The 13282-nt window shown below is 35.3% G+C and overlaps 1 protein-coding gene across 10 annotated transcripts in view; it reads right to left on the reverse strand.

Moving 5' to 3' along the window:
• BIRC6 (baculoviral IAP repeat containing 6) overlaps window positions 1-13282 on the reverse strand; it is a 187388-nt gene that overhangs the window by 128767 nt on the left and 45339 nt on the right. For 6 of the 10 annotated variants that reach the window (XM_069800490.1, XM_069800483.1, XM_069800488.1 and 3 more), the window contains exons 13-21: window positions 9754-9914; window positions 6735-6866; window positions 5351-5482; window positions 4890-5068; window positions 4178-4314; window positions 3358-3519; window positions 3117-3248; window positions 2748-2845; window positions 1432-1579 (exon numbers count right to left, since the gene is read on the reverse strand). In XM_069800490.1, coding sequence (XP_069656591.1) covers window positions 1432-1579; window positions 2748-2845; window positions 3117-3248; window positions 3358-3519; window positions 4178-4314; window positions 4890-5068; window positions 5351-5482; window positions 6735-6866; window positions 9754-9914 — 1281 coding nt within the window. The remainder of the gene's footprint in view (window positions 1-1431; window positions 1580-2747; window positions 2846-3116; window positions 3249-3357; window positions 3520-4177; window positions 4315-4889; window positions 5069-5350; window positions 5483-6734; window positions 6867-9753; window positions 9915-13282) is intronic. The other 4 variants (XM_069800486.1, XM_069800485.1, XM_069800484.1 and 1 more) reach the window with 3 other exon arrangements.

The following is a 13282-nucleotide window of genomic DNA, read 5'->3' on the forward strand; positions in this document are numbered from 1 at the left end:
AAGAGAGAGCAAATTTAGTTCCAAGAATAAAATCAGTAAAACACCATCTAGAAACATTCAGAAAACCTAAGCTTGAAGGATCCCAGGAACAGGGGCTTGCTTCAAAAAGCCTCCCTTGAGATGCAGACAGCTGTGTTCTCCACTAAGTGATCTGAAATGTCACATGTGTGAAACTCAGTAGTGGGCAACCAGAAAGGAAAGAAACTTCTATTTCACATATGCTGTTTAAGGGAGGTACTTGGAAACAATCTATATGAAGGAACAAGTCAATTCTACAGAAAGGTGCCATTCTCATATCAACTAGAATTTTCACATTTTTCTCCTCCATTTGGTTTCTAAAGAAAATTCAACATGAAAATACAAAACCTTTTATCTTTCCAGTTCATTTTGTATATATTTTTAAAATTCTCCATTATCCAGTCACCATTTCTATTGTTGGGATAAATCTTCTAATCAGCTGCAAGGATTGCAGATAGTGAAATAAAGTAACAATTGAGAAGAGAATGTAGTAGAGAATATGATAAGTATCCAAGTATAATACCTGAGAAGTTTTTATCAAGTATTTTGGGATTATAGTCCTTTAAAAAAAATATAAATAAAAACAACAACCCCAAAACCACCAAAAATAAACAAACACACCCCCCCAACTTAGCTTACTAAATTTTCAATTTGATCTGAAGATCCTTAACAAACCTCTACCAAACCTCTTCCACCTTGATCTTGCTTGACTTGGAGGGAAACTCTTGCCCACAAATCACAACTGAAAGATCTGTCTATCAGCAGCATGTTCCCATCATCGTAATAAGGCTTTGCAAACTGCTGTAAAACTGAACCACTAGAGATTTATTTCCTTTAGGTATCACGTAAATCCAAAGTTAAATGGCCAATCAGTTCAATATGTAAAAGATGCAACATCACAGTCTGAAATGACATTGACATATAACTTATAATAAGAACCTGCATTCCCAGTAAATTACTCCAGGTCTCTACACCCAGAATCTGGCCTTTAGTTGCAATACATTAAATGTATGGTTAGCTTAGAGAGAGACTACAATTTTGTGTAGCATTATGCAGAACTGAAATTATTCAGTGTATTTGATTCCCACCCATATTCAAAATAAGACATGCTTTGTGAATCCTTACAGTAAAAGTCATACATACTAACTTAACAACTGCACAGACTTCAAACATTACATACACATTTGCTGATTTTAAGTGCACTGTAAATTGCAAGACAGCAACTAAATTCACCTTTTACTTTGCACAAGTCAAAACTATTTTCCAGAGCTGCATCAAATTGACCCTTGCTCATAATATGGCAAAATACATCTGTTTTTAAGCAGCCAACCTTTTTCAAAACACCAAAGGATGGCATTAGACAGTTTGTATGTTTGTTTTTATTAAGTTTACAACCACCACATTTCTTAGTACCTTGTTTGAAGTAATGCTTCCATAGGTGTTAGGCGATCCTGCAACTGTCGGGACACAGCAGTTAGCAGTGATGCACAAGCTGTACTACATCCTGCCAAATCTTCATCCTTTACATAATTCAGCAATACAAAATACCAATACACAGATCCTGCATTAAAAAAAAAATTCATTCAGGTGAAACACGATGTGAATTTTCCACTCGGAAAACATACTTTGAAGCATAATCAATGGAAGTGATAAATGAAGTATCTAATGGTTACTGAATACAGATTAGGAAGCATTCTCCCCCTCCCCTTTTCTTGAGAGACTTCAATTAAGAATCATTCTGTAATCATTAGTTTCCACAAGTAATTCAAATTCTCTTATCAACTAATTCATAATTGAATAAAAAAAGGTTCCCAAGACACCGCTTCCCACATATGCCTTGCATCATTTCTGCCCACTGCTTCTACTAAGCACAATAATCAAAATGCTCTTGATACACTAAGGTGCTAGGCTAGGGGTTCCAATCCCTTCAGAGCCAAGCCTTACTCTAGATTCAATTCTTCCTCTCCTCTCACCCTCTGGTTTTGGCTGCTGTCTCCATATTCTGTATTTGCTGGAGGCACTGTTTACTTACAGATAGTTCTGGGAGCACAGTGCAGTGGTTTTGTACAGAAATAACAAACCTCAGCTTCCTCCTCCTCCTCTGCATTCCATACCCTCAATAGCAGCGTGTTACATGTTTCTACCTGGGTGATAGCACAAGCATTTCAGACTCCAAACTAATTTTCCTGCAAGACCCCTTTGTCCTGCCGAGCTAGATGCAATTCAACATCATACTGTGAAAAACACAAAGCAGTTCTTGCCACCCCAAATACGAGTGCTAAAGTAGATGAGGAAGGAATTTAATCTTGTTAAAAATTTCCTTTTGGTGCAGAAGTAACCGAAGTGGATTGCTAGTTGGACGTCATTTGGATAGTCAGGCTCCCTGGAATAAATCTCCTAATTTTCAGAAATAACAGACAATCCTGACTCTCACATCAACAGAATCTGTTGTTGCTGAACACCTTTGAGAATTCTTGCAAAACTTACTTAGGCTCTCCCAAAAATGTCAGTACCTTAGCACTCTGTTTTAAGCAATGTTATTTGCTTAAAATTCCATCATCCACAAATGTATACTTCATACCTGGATACCACCTGACCAGATCACTCCAATAAGCAGTTTATACCAACTAAACAATTACCTAATTCTTATTTCACAAGAGAGTCCAACAAAACATGCCAAACAACAAGTGTACTGTGTATTTTTATGACAACAAACATCTTATACATACCACCTGTTGCAGCAGCAGGCAAAAGAGGCATATTGTCAAGTAAAGCTTTTAGAAGAACTGATCCAAACCCCTGCTGACTGGGGTCACACCTGCCATTGCTACAAAGAAACACAGACACTTAAACATTTAATGAAGTAATAACAAAACATGAAATCTCCTCCAGAAGATGAAGTTGAAAGACTTACGTTCTTTCCATTCATACCCTAACACATTTTAACTCAACAGATCTTCCAGATCCTTTTGCTTTATAAATTCAATGTTAAAACAGTAACAAACATGTATATACAATTCAGACTGCATGCAAAACCCCCAAATATATACAAAATATAAATATATAAAAATAAATATATATAAATAATTAGCACTGACCTGATGCATAGTGCAAGAAATCGTGCACATTTGTGAGCTATGCTCCGCCCAGCTTCAAAGAAGCAAACACGTATTATATCAGAGACACATTTACGTGTTTTAGAAAGCAAGCTGTCATTTCCTTCCTTTGCGCTGTAAAAACAGGTGGCATACTTTAGAGAATCATGTAAAACTTATATTTTTTTAACAGAGCTGATACTGAGAAATAGCCATGCTAATTTAAACACAATTTCTCTCTTACCTGCCAGGTCCATTTGAATACACTCCAGCCAGCCAACAAAGCGTGTCTAGTACAAGACTCTGAGCATGTTCTGTAGTCAGACCATCATCTGTCTTCTTGCAAAGAGTGGTGAGCAGCTTCTCATGGAACTCTGAAAACTGTAACATGGCACACCGTTGAACTCTAGGGAGAGGGGGAAGGAAATAAAAAAAAGAATTATCCAATATAGCCATTCTCCCATTAAACTGTCCCTCCAGCTTTGTATCCTGTCTTCAGAGCAGCGAAAAAAAGATGCCCAGATGAGGGTAAAACTAGCACACAAGCATGTATGATACTTACCGTGCACACATACTCAATACTTCTATTTTCTGCTCACAGAAATTCCAACATTACTGTATATTCAGTAACCTTCAGGGAGTTATTTTTTTTCCTATTAACTTGTCCAGTAACTTCTAAACTTAAACGAACTTTCATCATCTACAACACTCATTGGCAACCATTTGCCATGCCTCTTTGCGGCCTCTTTGACCTCTTTAAGCCTATTACAGCCAGTGCCACCATTGTGGTGTGGCAGTTGGTGATGCTTCCGTCAAAAATTTACATTTGCCTTTTCAAGTCAGGCAAATAATCACTCAACATACAATTCCATGCATGGTGTTATTCTACAACTTGCACAGCATAGTGCCCTCAAATTCACAATTTACAGGATTTTCCATATAAAATATGTTTATAAACTGACAACTTGAAACAGTGGTTTGACCTGAGCTATTCTGAGAACTAAGTATTTTATGAGAAGTGTAACTAAAGCTAGCATTTTTAGAATTAAAAAACACCTACTAACCTTTCCTTTGAAATGGAAGTTTTTTTAAATCTTCGAATCGTTACAGAGACTTCTTGAAGTAAGTCACAGCCTCTCAGATTATCTGATTTTCTTGAAGAATTAGTGGCTTCAATTTTGCTAGATGGCTTTTCCTGATTCTTTTAGGGGAAAAAAATAATTCATGAATCAGATTGGTTTTAATTGCTCCATTTTGTAAAGCTTGTTCAGTGAAATGCACACAGTTCAGTAAAATCTCTCACTCTGAGCATTATACTAAAACCAGACTACTTTTATTCATTGATTTCTTTAATACAGAACATAAAATTTAACAATGTTCTATAATTTATTATGTTCTAACCATTCTAATCATGTCCACAAGATGTACATCGTATCATCCAATCTTACAACTACAACAATCAAGATTAAAATACACACAGACACACACACAAAAATCTTTGTAAGAGGATGAGGCTTATCAGCTACTAGAAACATTCATGGAAACAGAAGTTTTGAAAACAAGTGCTCAGAATGGGAAAGTGGCAGAACAGACCTTTTCAACTAAACTTGCACAGAAGAAACAACTTAGAGATGTTGAAGTTAACACAGTGTCAACTCTTAAAAAAGTAATTTTTAATGGATCTTAATTGTCCTAACACCTGTTTCGTTTTCAGATTACATAAATCATACCAATTCTACAACTTTAACACAGATGTCTTTCTTGGCTCTTCATTACCTTGCCTGCTGCAACTTTTGCCAACAACGAAGCAAGGGAATGGCCCTTGTTAGTCTGAGGTTTTAGAGATGGTATTCTAACAACTGGTCTAATGCCACCATTGCAGATTTCTTCTGTTCCTCTGTCATTCACTGCTTTAACATGAATTAAAAATGAGCGGTACTTGCCACCAGCCATGCCTAAAAGTAGGGAGAAAAAAAAAAAGGAGGGGAGGGAGGAATTTGCATAGTTTACTAGGGCAAGTTGTAAACAGATTTCAACTTCACAGACATAGTGTACAAGCAGAGCTCAACTACATTAATTACAGTACTTTAGCATCAGTTTGAAAAGGTAACACACTATTGTTATACAGCAAAATTTGTGAACGTGAAAATAAATACAAACCAAAGTCTGACTACAGAAGTATGAGATGCACTTTAGTCACACATACTTCATGTGAATAGCATAATAAACTGGTTTACCTTTAACAAGCTTTGGACTTGTTAGTGTCAACATTCCAGCATGTCCTGATAGATCAAGTCCAGTAGCCAGCCATACTGGACCACAAAGTATATCTTCCTTGTGTTCCTCCAGAAACGGACACAATCTAAGACCTTAAAAAACGTGAGTAATATGGACCTGAATTACTCATAATTAAGTCACAAATTCTGATTATTTGCATGGGTTAAAAATACACCACGTCAAACTCTGATCACTAAATACATATAAACTCTATATCAAAAAATTAACAATTACTTGAGGTTGAGTTCTAGCCATTTTCCAGTGAAATCAATAAATATAAATAACAGTTTTCAAAGCATTTTCAGCTATATTATATGGATAATATGTAGGTTGACTGGCTCTCATCAGAGCCACAAAATACACAACTGATAAAATGATGAACCAATACATTTTGATCCACAACTCTCACTGGGTCTTTTCTGAAGCAAGACAGAACTGTTAAAAAAAAAAAAAAAAAAGAAAAGACTAATTTGTTTCTCCTGTGGTATACTGAAATTATTGAAATTATCATTTGCTCATCTGCTGCTTCTTTCTCAGCATGAAACACCTCCTTCCAGCCTTTTTCTTTTATTATGCCTTTGATCCCTCCCCTCATCCTTTCCAACACCTTTCTTGGAGTCATAGAATGGGTTGGGTTGGAAAGGACCTTTAAAGTCATGCTCTAGATAAGCCTGATCACATGAAAGAAAAGGTGTAAAGTAAGACTGTTGAAAGGACCACGAAAAAGAATCATAGATCTGGAACTGATTCACTCCAACTACCAATTTTTAGTCTGTAGCTCTCCTCACTCAGATCCAATCTGATTGCCTTTCAGAGTGTCTCTAACAGATTTTGTGAAAGAGTAGTGCTTAATAAAAAAGGTTATAAAAACAGGCACAGCAAGTCTGATGTGGCTGAAAGTCAACATGACTAGTTATGAATTCTTTACTAGCTGTTTATTATTTTTCTTGGTTTACAGCAGCAATCTCTACAAAAGCCAGGTGTGCAAGGAAAAATTCTATTAAAACTATATAAGGAAACCAAGCAAAATACTGCTGAAACAGGCTAAGAGTTTAAGTTAGAAAGGTGCCACATCAATCTACTTTATTTCTAAATTCAAATAAATACTAATCTGCTTTTAAGCACCAAATCTCTCCAGTAGGTTTTGGGGGGTTTTTTTTGATGTGCTTGTGTTAAACTTTCAACTCATACAGTAAACATACCAGTGAGAGCGGCAACATTGAAAAGGGCTGAGAAATTAGTCTATTTTAAATGGCTGAGAAATTTTTGCACAGAAATTCCCATGTATTATTAAAAAAAAGCAAAAAGCAAGCTCGTATTTTAAACAAGATAAATAAAACTTACATTGTGGTTCCTCTACATCCATATACTGCATTTCTTCATTTAATTCAACCAGTCCTGGCTTTCCATTTCTCTCCACTTCAATATTATGAGCTGGAGATAAAGGAAATATGATCTGTCTATCTACTGCTGCTTCTAGAAATAAAAATATTAGCAAGATTTCATAAACATTGCTTAAGGCTCACAGAAAAAAGAAGCAGTAGTTTTCATAGCAAATTCATCAGCTTTCTGCCCAAACCACTATTTTTAATATAAGAACCACAAATATACAGAGGCATGTTTTTGATATTAGGATTGCAACTTAAGTTGCAGCAAATAGTTTAAAAAAATGACTTTGAATGACCTGTAAACAGCCTGCTTTGCTTTAACACTACCCAAATTATTTTTTCCTAATAATCAACTGCAGATTACTCCTAAGTAATTAGATTCCGGTATTGAAAGTTTGATTATTTAAACTGAAAATAACTGGATTGCTCCTGGTGAACATCAGACATTGTTTTGATAATACCTAAGTACAGCTCTTTTTTCAATTAAATGGTTGTCATGAATGATAGATGGAGAGGACATGCAAACAAATTAACAAGAAGCATATACAGTGAATTAACTGCCAGATCAAAAATCTTAGTTCCAAACCAGAAGAATTTTGCCTCTGGGCTTCCTGTTATTACACACTACATATTTAACTGATTCCAGGGTTCCTGTCATGCAAAAAAATGACTGAATAAATTCTGCCCTACACATCTTCCTCAGGTCTCATTATCTTAAAAGTTTCAGTTCCTTTCTCCCCCTTATGGAAGGGGAGAAGGGAAGCAGGGAGGGGGGCGGGGAGTTATAACTGTATTTCGGTCTGAAGCCACCAAACAATTCTGAATATTACTTCTCCCTGGGATTGGAACATTTTGGTTAATATCCAGCACAGATATAAATTATCTAGGTTTGTCTTCCCTTATAATGAAATCACTAGTACCCTATTACTTCATTCAAGAGTGCATACAAAAAAGGCAAATGTCACTAAGGTCCTTTTGCAAAAGCAAAGAAACTGAAAAAGGGTAGGAAACAACCACAATGCAATAACACTTGAGAGCATGTTGGCTAGTTGAGGCTCCCCAATCCTACTGAATCAAAAAGAAACAAAGACCTTGCCAAGGTTGCCTCACAGGTGCTCTCACAACCCCCAGCCCTTTCTAAACTGCCTATGTATACCCTGGCCCTCCACTCCATGCTTTCTCCACCCTATCCATAACAGAAAAAAGCAAATTCCACTATATTGCATTTAAGGAAATAAAATGTCACTTTCTGGAAGAGCTCTGTAATGTTTTATGAGCAGTATGGTGTACCGTGAAGCATCCACAGAAAGCTCTGGCAATCTACTTCACAGCCAAATCAAATGTCTTCAAAGAATTACCAACTCATGGAACTGTTTGCTCAGAAATATTTAAAACAGAAACATTAAGGGAAAAAAGTTTAGCTTTTCTTCTACTGTTTTGTTTCACAGGTAAAGATTTTCAGATTAATTCTGACATCCAGATCTGCAAATGGACTGAATTCTAAAATTCATGCTGAAAACAAAGCAGGTTCCATTCAGAAAAGCAACACACACTGTCTTATTTTTTGCTTTGATAAAACAAAATTCTGCTACATGTTAAAATTAAGGTTTTACTTCAAGCATTAAACAAAGGAAGAACCTGCAAGAACACCTGTTGACTGCTGTCCTGCAGTCACAACTAGCACTTCTGTTAAAACTCTTAAACCATCTTGTGTCCTAAAAGAATACGCTTTTCTCCAAGAATATTAGTATGCTAGAATATTTTATTCTTGGATAACCACCAGTTTATAGGATTTCTTTAAAGAGCATCTCCAACACACTTTTTTCTTGTTAAACACTGGGGGATGCTACAGAGTGAGAAGTTGCATGAAAGCATGTCAATGATCTTTGGATGCCTGCATTCCTTTTTAAAATTTACAGCTCTATTACCCTTATTTAACTGGGGTGTTCTTACTTAACATTTAAAAAAATAGAAAAAAACAAAAAAAAAGCGCACTTTTATAATCATGCTTGCTATTCTCCCCAACACATTTTATATCCAGCAGCCAATTTAATAATATCCGACAGCAAGATTTCTCTGAAATACCGAGTTCCTAGAAGCTTTTCAAAAAGAGGTTGCCAGATAAAAATAACCAATTAATACCTCAATAAAAGGAAGTGCCACATGCAATACCTTCCATCCCTAGCAGACAGGGCAGCAGGACATGCAATGAACACTGTCACCACAGGAAAATTCCAATGGAGGCACAAACTATTCCACATCAAAGAAGTGACTTTTCAATTTATGCTACCCCCTCACAGGTTCCCCAAGAGCTAATAAGATGCTGAGTCCAGCTAGGAGTCTTCCCAAGGCAAAAGCATTCATAACTTTGGTCTACCCTGTCAAAACTGCAAGGAACAAAAGATGAAATCATACTGCAGCTTTCACATAGTTTAGCTAATGAGGCAGATGATGAGAGAATTCCCAAGGAAGCCAGGTTTTATCTACTGCCATGAAAAAAAGCCTTGCTATTTTCTCTTATGCATCCCAGAGGCACTGGCAAATAATAAATTATTCCAAGTCACAGAAGGAAATTATAATTTTTTAAAAATATATCACAAACTTAAAAGAGCCCCATTTGTTTCACCAGTCAATCTCTAGGATGATTTACAATTGACAGCATATTTTTTTTTTTAATGACTGTAGGGTTCATGCAGTACAGAATAATAATTCAGTTCAACCTTTTTGAACTATGCACTTTTATTTGTATAAAATTCAGGATTTTGAAACTGTTTACCCAGTTTGTTTCCCCAATTTACATTCAAACATGGTAAGTGAAAACAGACCACGATGCTGAGAAATAGAGTAAAATAGAAATAAGTAAAACCTAAATATTTACTCATTTTCAAGCACTTCTTCTAACATATATATCACAGAGAATAATGAGTTTGAGAAAAGAAATAATATTCTGAAAGATACCTTAAGTTCTTTCTTACCATTTACTTTCCCTAAGCCTGGAGCTTTATTTTTCAGTAAAGTCACTTGAATCTGGGGAATATTTGTGATGTTTGAATTCAAAACAAATTTGAAGTCCACATGACCAACCATACAGGCTTTTGGTAGAACCAGTTCAAAGACATGCTCATCCCAGCTGTTGCTGTCAGGAAAAAAAAGACGACAATGACTCAGTGTTCAGAGAAAATTCAGATCAAGCAGGCAGCATTATCCAGTGCATTCTCCATCTACACACACTTTCTTTAACAAGAAGAAAAACTTATTTTGCATTAGTTGACATTTACATGAATTTCTGAAGTAAAAGTCTTTCAAGTTGCAGTTAACAACATTCATTTTGTGAAAAACACATTAAAAGCCAAATGGTAAGAGAGGGAAAATCAATGTTCAGATAATAGCAGCTGTGGAAAGATTCCCTATTACCTTCATTACAGTACTGTTTCGATAATACTACAAATAGCAGTTACTCATTTCTAGGAAAAAAGGAAGGGGGGGGGGGGGAAATCACTAAAAAAGGATCAGTGAAATGTATGAAAGCATGATAGTAACTACCTTGCAATCTCTTAAGTTGGCTTTCTGCATTGGTAAGGGTTAAACACTGTCGCTTCACAGTGGTACAACAGCCACATGCAGGAGACTCAAAGTACTAGTCTCAAATTATTTTTTTAAATACATTTGATAATTTATACAGTATGAGAAGTGCTGCTTACCAGATGCACGCTCAGAAGCCTGCGCTGTGCAAAATGGGTGCAGCTTTCTTTTAATGAGTCATATTTTCCTTTTGAAGCCAACTTTGGTTTACACTGAAAGCGTAAACTTGACATAATAAGTATCTCTCAATGACCAGTTCCATAATTTGATACACTAAGGTTTGCAAAAAATAGTTCAAACCAAAAAGCAATTCTAATAAAACTAATCGTGGGTCAATTGTCACATTTGTATACCTTTTTAAAATAACTGCACTTCCAGATCTTCTCAATTTATCAGTAAATGATTTTTTAAAATGTAGTAACTTTGATAGCCTGTGATTATTTAATTGTATAACTGAGAACATTAAGAAACTGAGTATGCTGCTATAAAAATTGGTTAGATGTTTTTCTAACATCTAAATTACAAAAAGGTATTTTAAATCAAATATGCTACACATCAACTACTGTGCAGAAAACTATTTTTAAAATAGATTAAGGATTGGTACAAATATATTTAATTATTTGCATTTTTTACAGTAATATCTGTGATGGCCATATCTCTCAGGCAAATATAATACAATTATAACAGATTCCAGGTACACATGAAATGGCACACCAGCTTTCCAGAACAAGAAACATAGAAAAGCGGTGATTTTGGGAGGAAAGGTGGTCAGAAGTGAAAGATGGACAGAAGAGAGCTTGTGGTTATGATTTAAGAAGGCACAGTGAAAAAAATTTCAGCTAACTGTACAAATATCTCTTGTAAATAAAATATAATGAAAATTTATCCTACAACTCCAGGGGAAAAACCCCTCTGTTAGCAAATGTAACACTAAAAACTTCAAATCACTCATGCCTTTCCTCTGGGTTGGAGAATATGCAGCCCAGTGCAAAACAGGGAGAGGTTTGGAGGTGGGTTTTTATGTCTGAGTAGACATTCAAAGGAGCAAACCTTCTGAAAGACTAAGTAATATTCTGCTCACCCAGTTTTAGTTAAAGATCTGGTACAAACCCAGAAATTAATAATAAACCAGTCTGCAGTAGTCTTTTGTAGTCCATATGTTGCGTATGACACAGTCATAATTCAGTACGGCAGTCTGCTACTTGTCTACCCAAGAAATCTATTTTTGACAGAATTCAGCAGCAGATGCCCCAAAGAAAGTTTTAAGTATCTCTCGATAGGCATGTATGGAATAATGACCCTCCATGAAGGTCTCACATTAATCCAACAGTGAAGAGATCATCTTATACCTGTGGAAATGAACTTCACAATCTAATTCTGTGATGACTGAAAAACTCCACTTTAAATGTTTTTTTAATTTCTCATAGATCTGTTTAAATGCATCCTCTTTACTCATGTATAAAGTTTTAAAGAAGCAAAAAAATTAATTTACTTCCTTATTATTTTCTCAATATTTTGGCATACACATCCTAAATATCACTTCTCTCTGATAATCTAATGCAAGTTCCTTTAGGAACTTCTCTCACCTTTGAAACCCTTCTAAATCTATAGCATCTTTTTAAAGAAGAATACACAATCAAGACTGTTCTAAATGCAAATATATTGTAATTCTCACAACTACGAAATATTTTTCCAACATACTTCTTCACTCCTTTTCTAGAACACCTCATCAACGTTTGATCTTCCGCTACAACTGAACTTTGAGCTGCAGACCTATTTCCAGAGTTTAAACACTGGAAAGCACATCAGTATGTAGCTCTTCCTTATTTCACATATTTTCAAATATGTCTGCATAAGACTAATACCTAAAATATTTCCTATATAAATTTGAGAAAAAAACAGGAAATTCAGATGTCACTGCTTTATCAAAGCACATTAGGAATTCATATACTTTTTTTAAAAGGATTAACCCAATTTAACATTTCAGTTAAATTACCACTGAAGGGGAAATACTGATATGTAGATAATTCATCAGGTAAACCAGAGTCTGCTTTTTCTGTTTTCTTTGTTACACAGCCTTTTTTAAAATAACAAAGTAGAACTGAAAGAGCAGGAATGTAATATAATGCCATTCCCTAAAATACATTTACAGGATTATCTCCTTCTATCTATTTGAGAAACAAAAGAATTACCTTACCAAATTGCATTACTCATCCATCTAAACCTGTAATCCCACCTCTTTATAGGAATCAGTATGAGACACTCAGAAAGGAGATAAAAGGAACCTCATATTAAGGACCAACAAAATAATCTGGAAATCAAAGTTTCTTCCCAGATAACTTTTAATTAAGAGCTAATGTTGCTCTCAATCTTAAGATTCTATATTGTTCCCTATGAACAAAGGGACTGTAATTTAATCATTTTCATCATGAATCATTTAGCAGCTGTCAAAGATTTCTAGTACTAAACCAAAACTTTTAACTTTACCTCTTTAAATGCCTGTTTTACTTTGCAGCAGGCATAATTCTTTTCCTCTAATGAAACAATATTCATAAGCTAATGTTCCACCTATCACTTTCCAATTAACAGCTATTACCTTCACTGTTTGCTTCCTTATATCTTCATATTGGTAGCTTTTTACTCTTCAACTGTTGCTGAACACACTGGATAATAAATAGTTTTAACTGGAAGTTATTTTGCAATCACCTCCTTTCTACTTGTTACATACAGGATATTTTACTTACACAAAGCAAAACCACAAGATAAATAAAGGTTTTCAAGCCTATAACACACTGCAAGTTCTTATCCATAGCTTATGAACATTTAATTAAAGCAAGTTCTGCTCACGTTAGGTGTCAGCCCCAGAAATGCCTGCAACTATTACCTTCCAGACCTGTTTTCCTACCTGGAATACTTCATTAT

The sequence above is a fragment of the Haliaeetus albicilla genome, chromosome 13 (genome assembly GCF_947461875.1).
Source record: "Haliaeetus albicilla chromosome 13, bHalAlb1.1, whole genome shotgun sequence".
Classification (NCBI taxonomy): Eukaryota; Metazoa; Chordata; class Aves; order Accipitriformes; family Accipitridae; genus Haliaeetus; species Haliaeetus albicilla.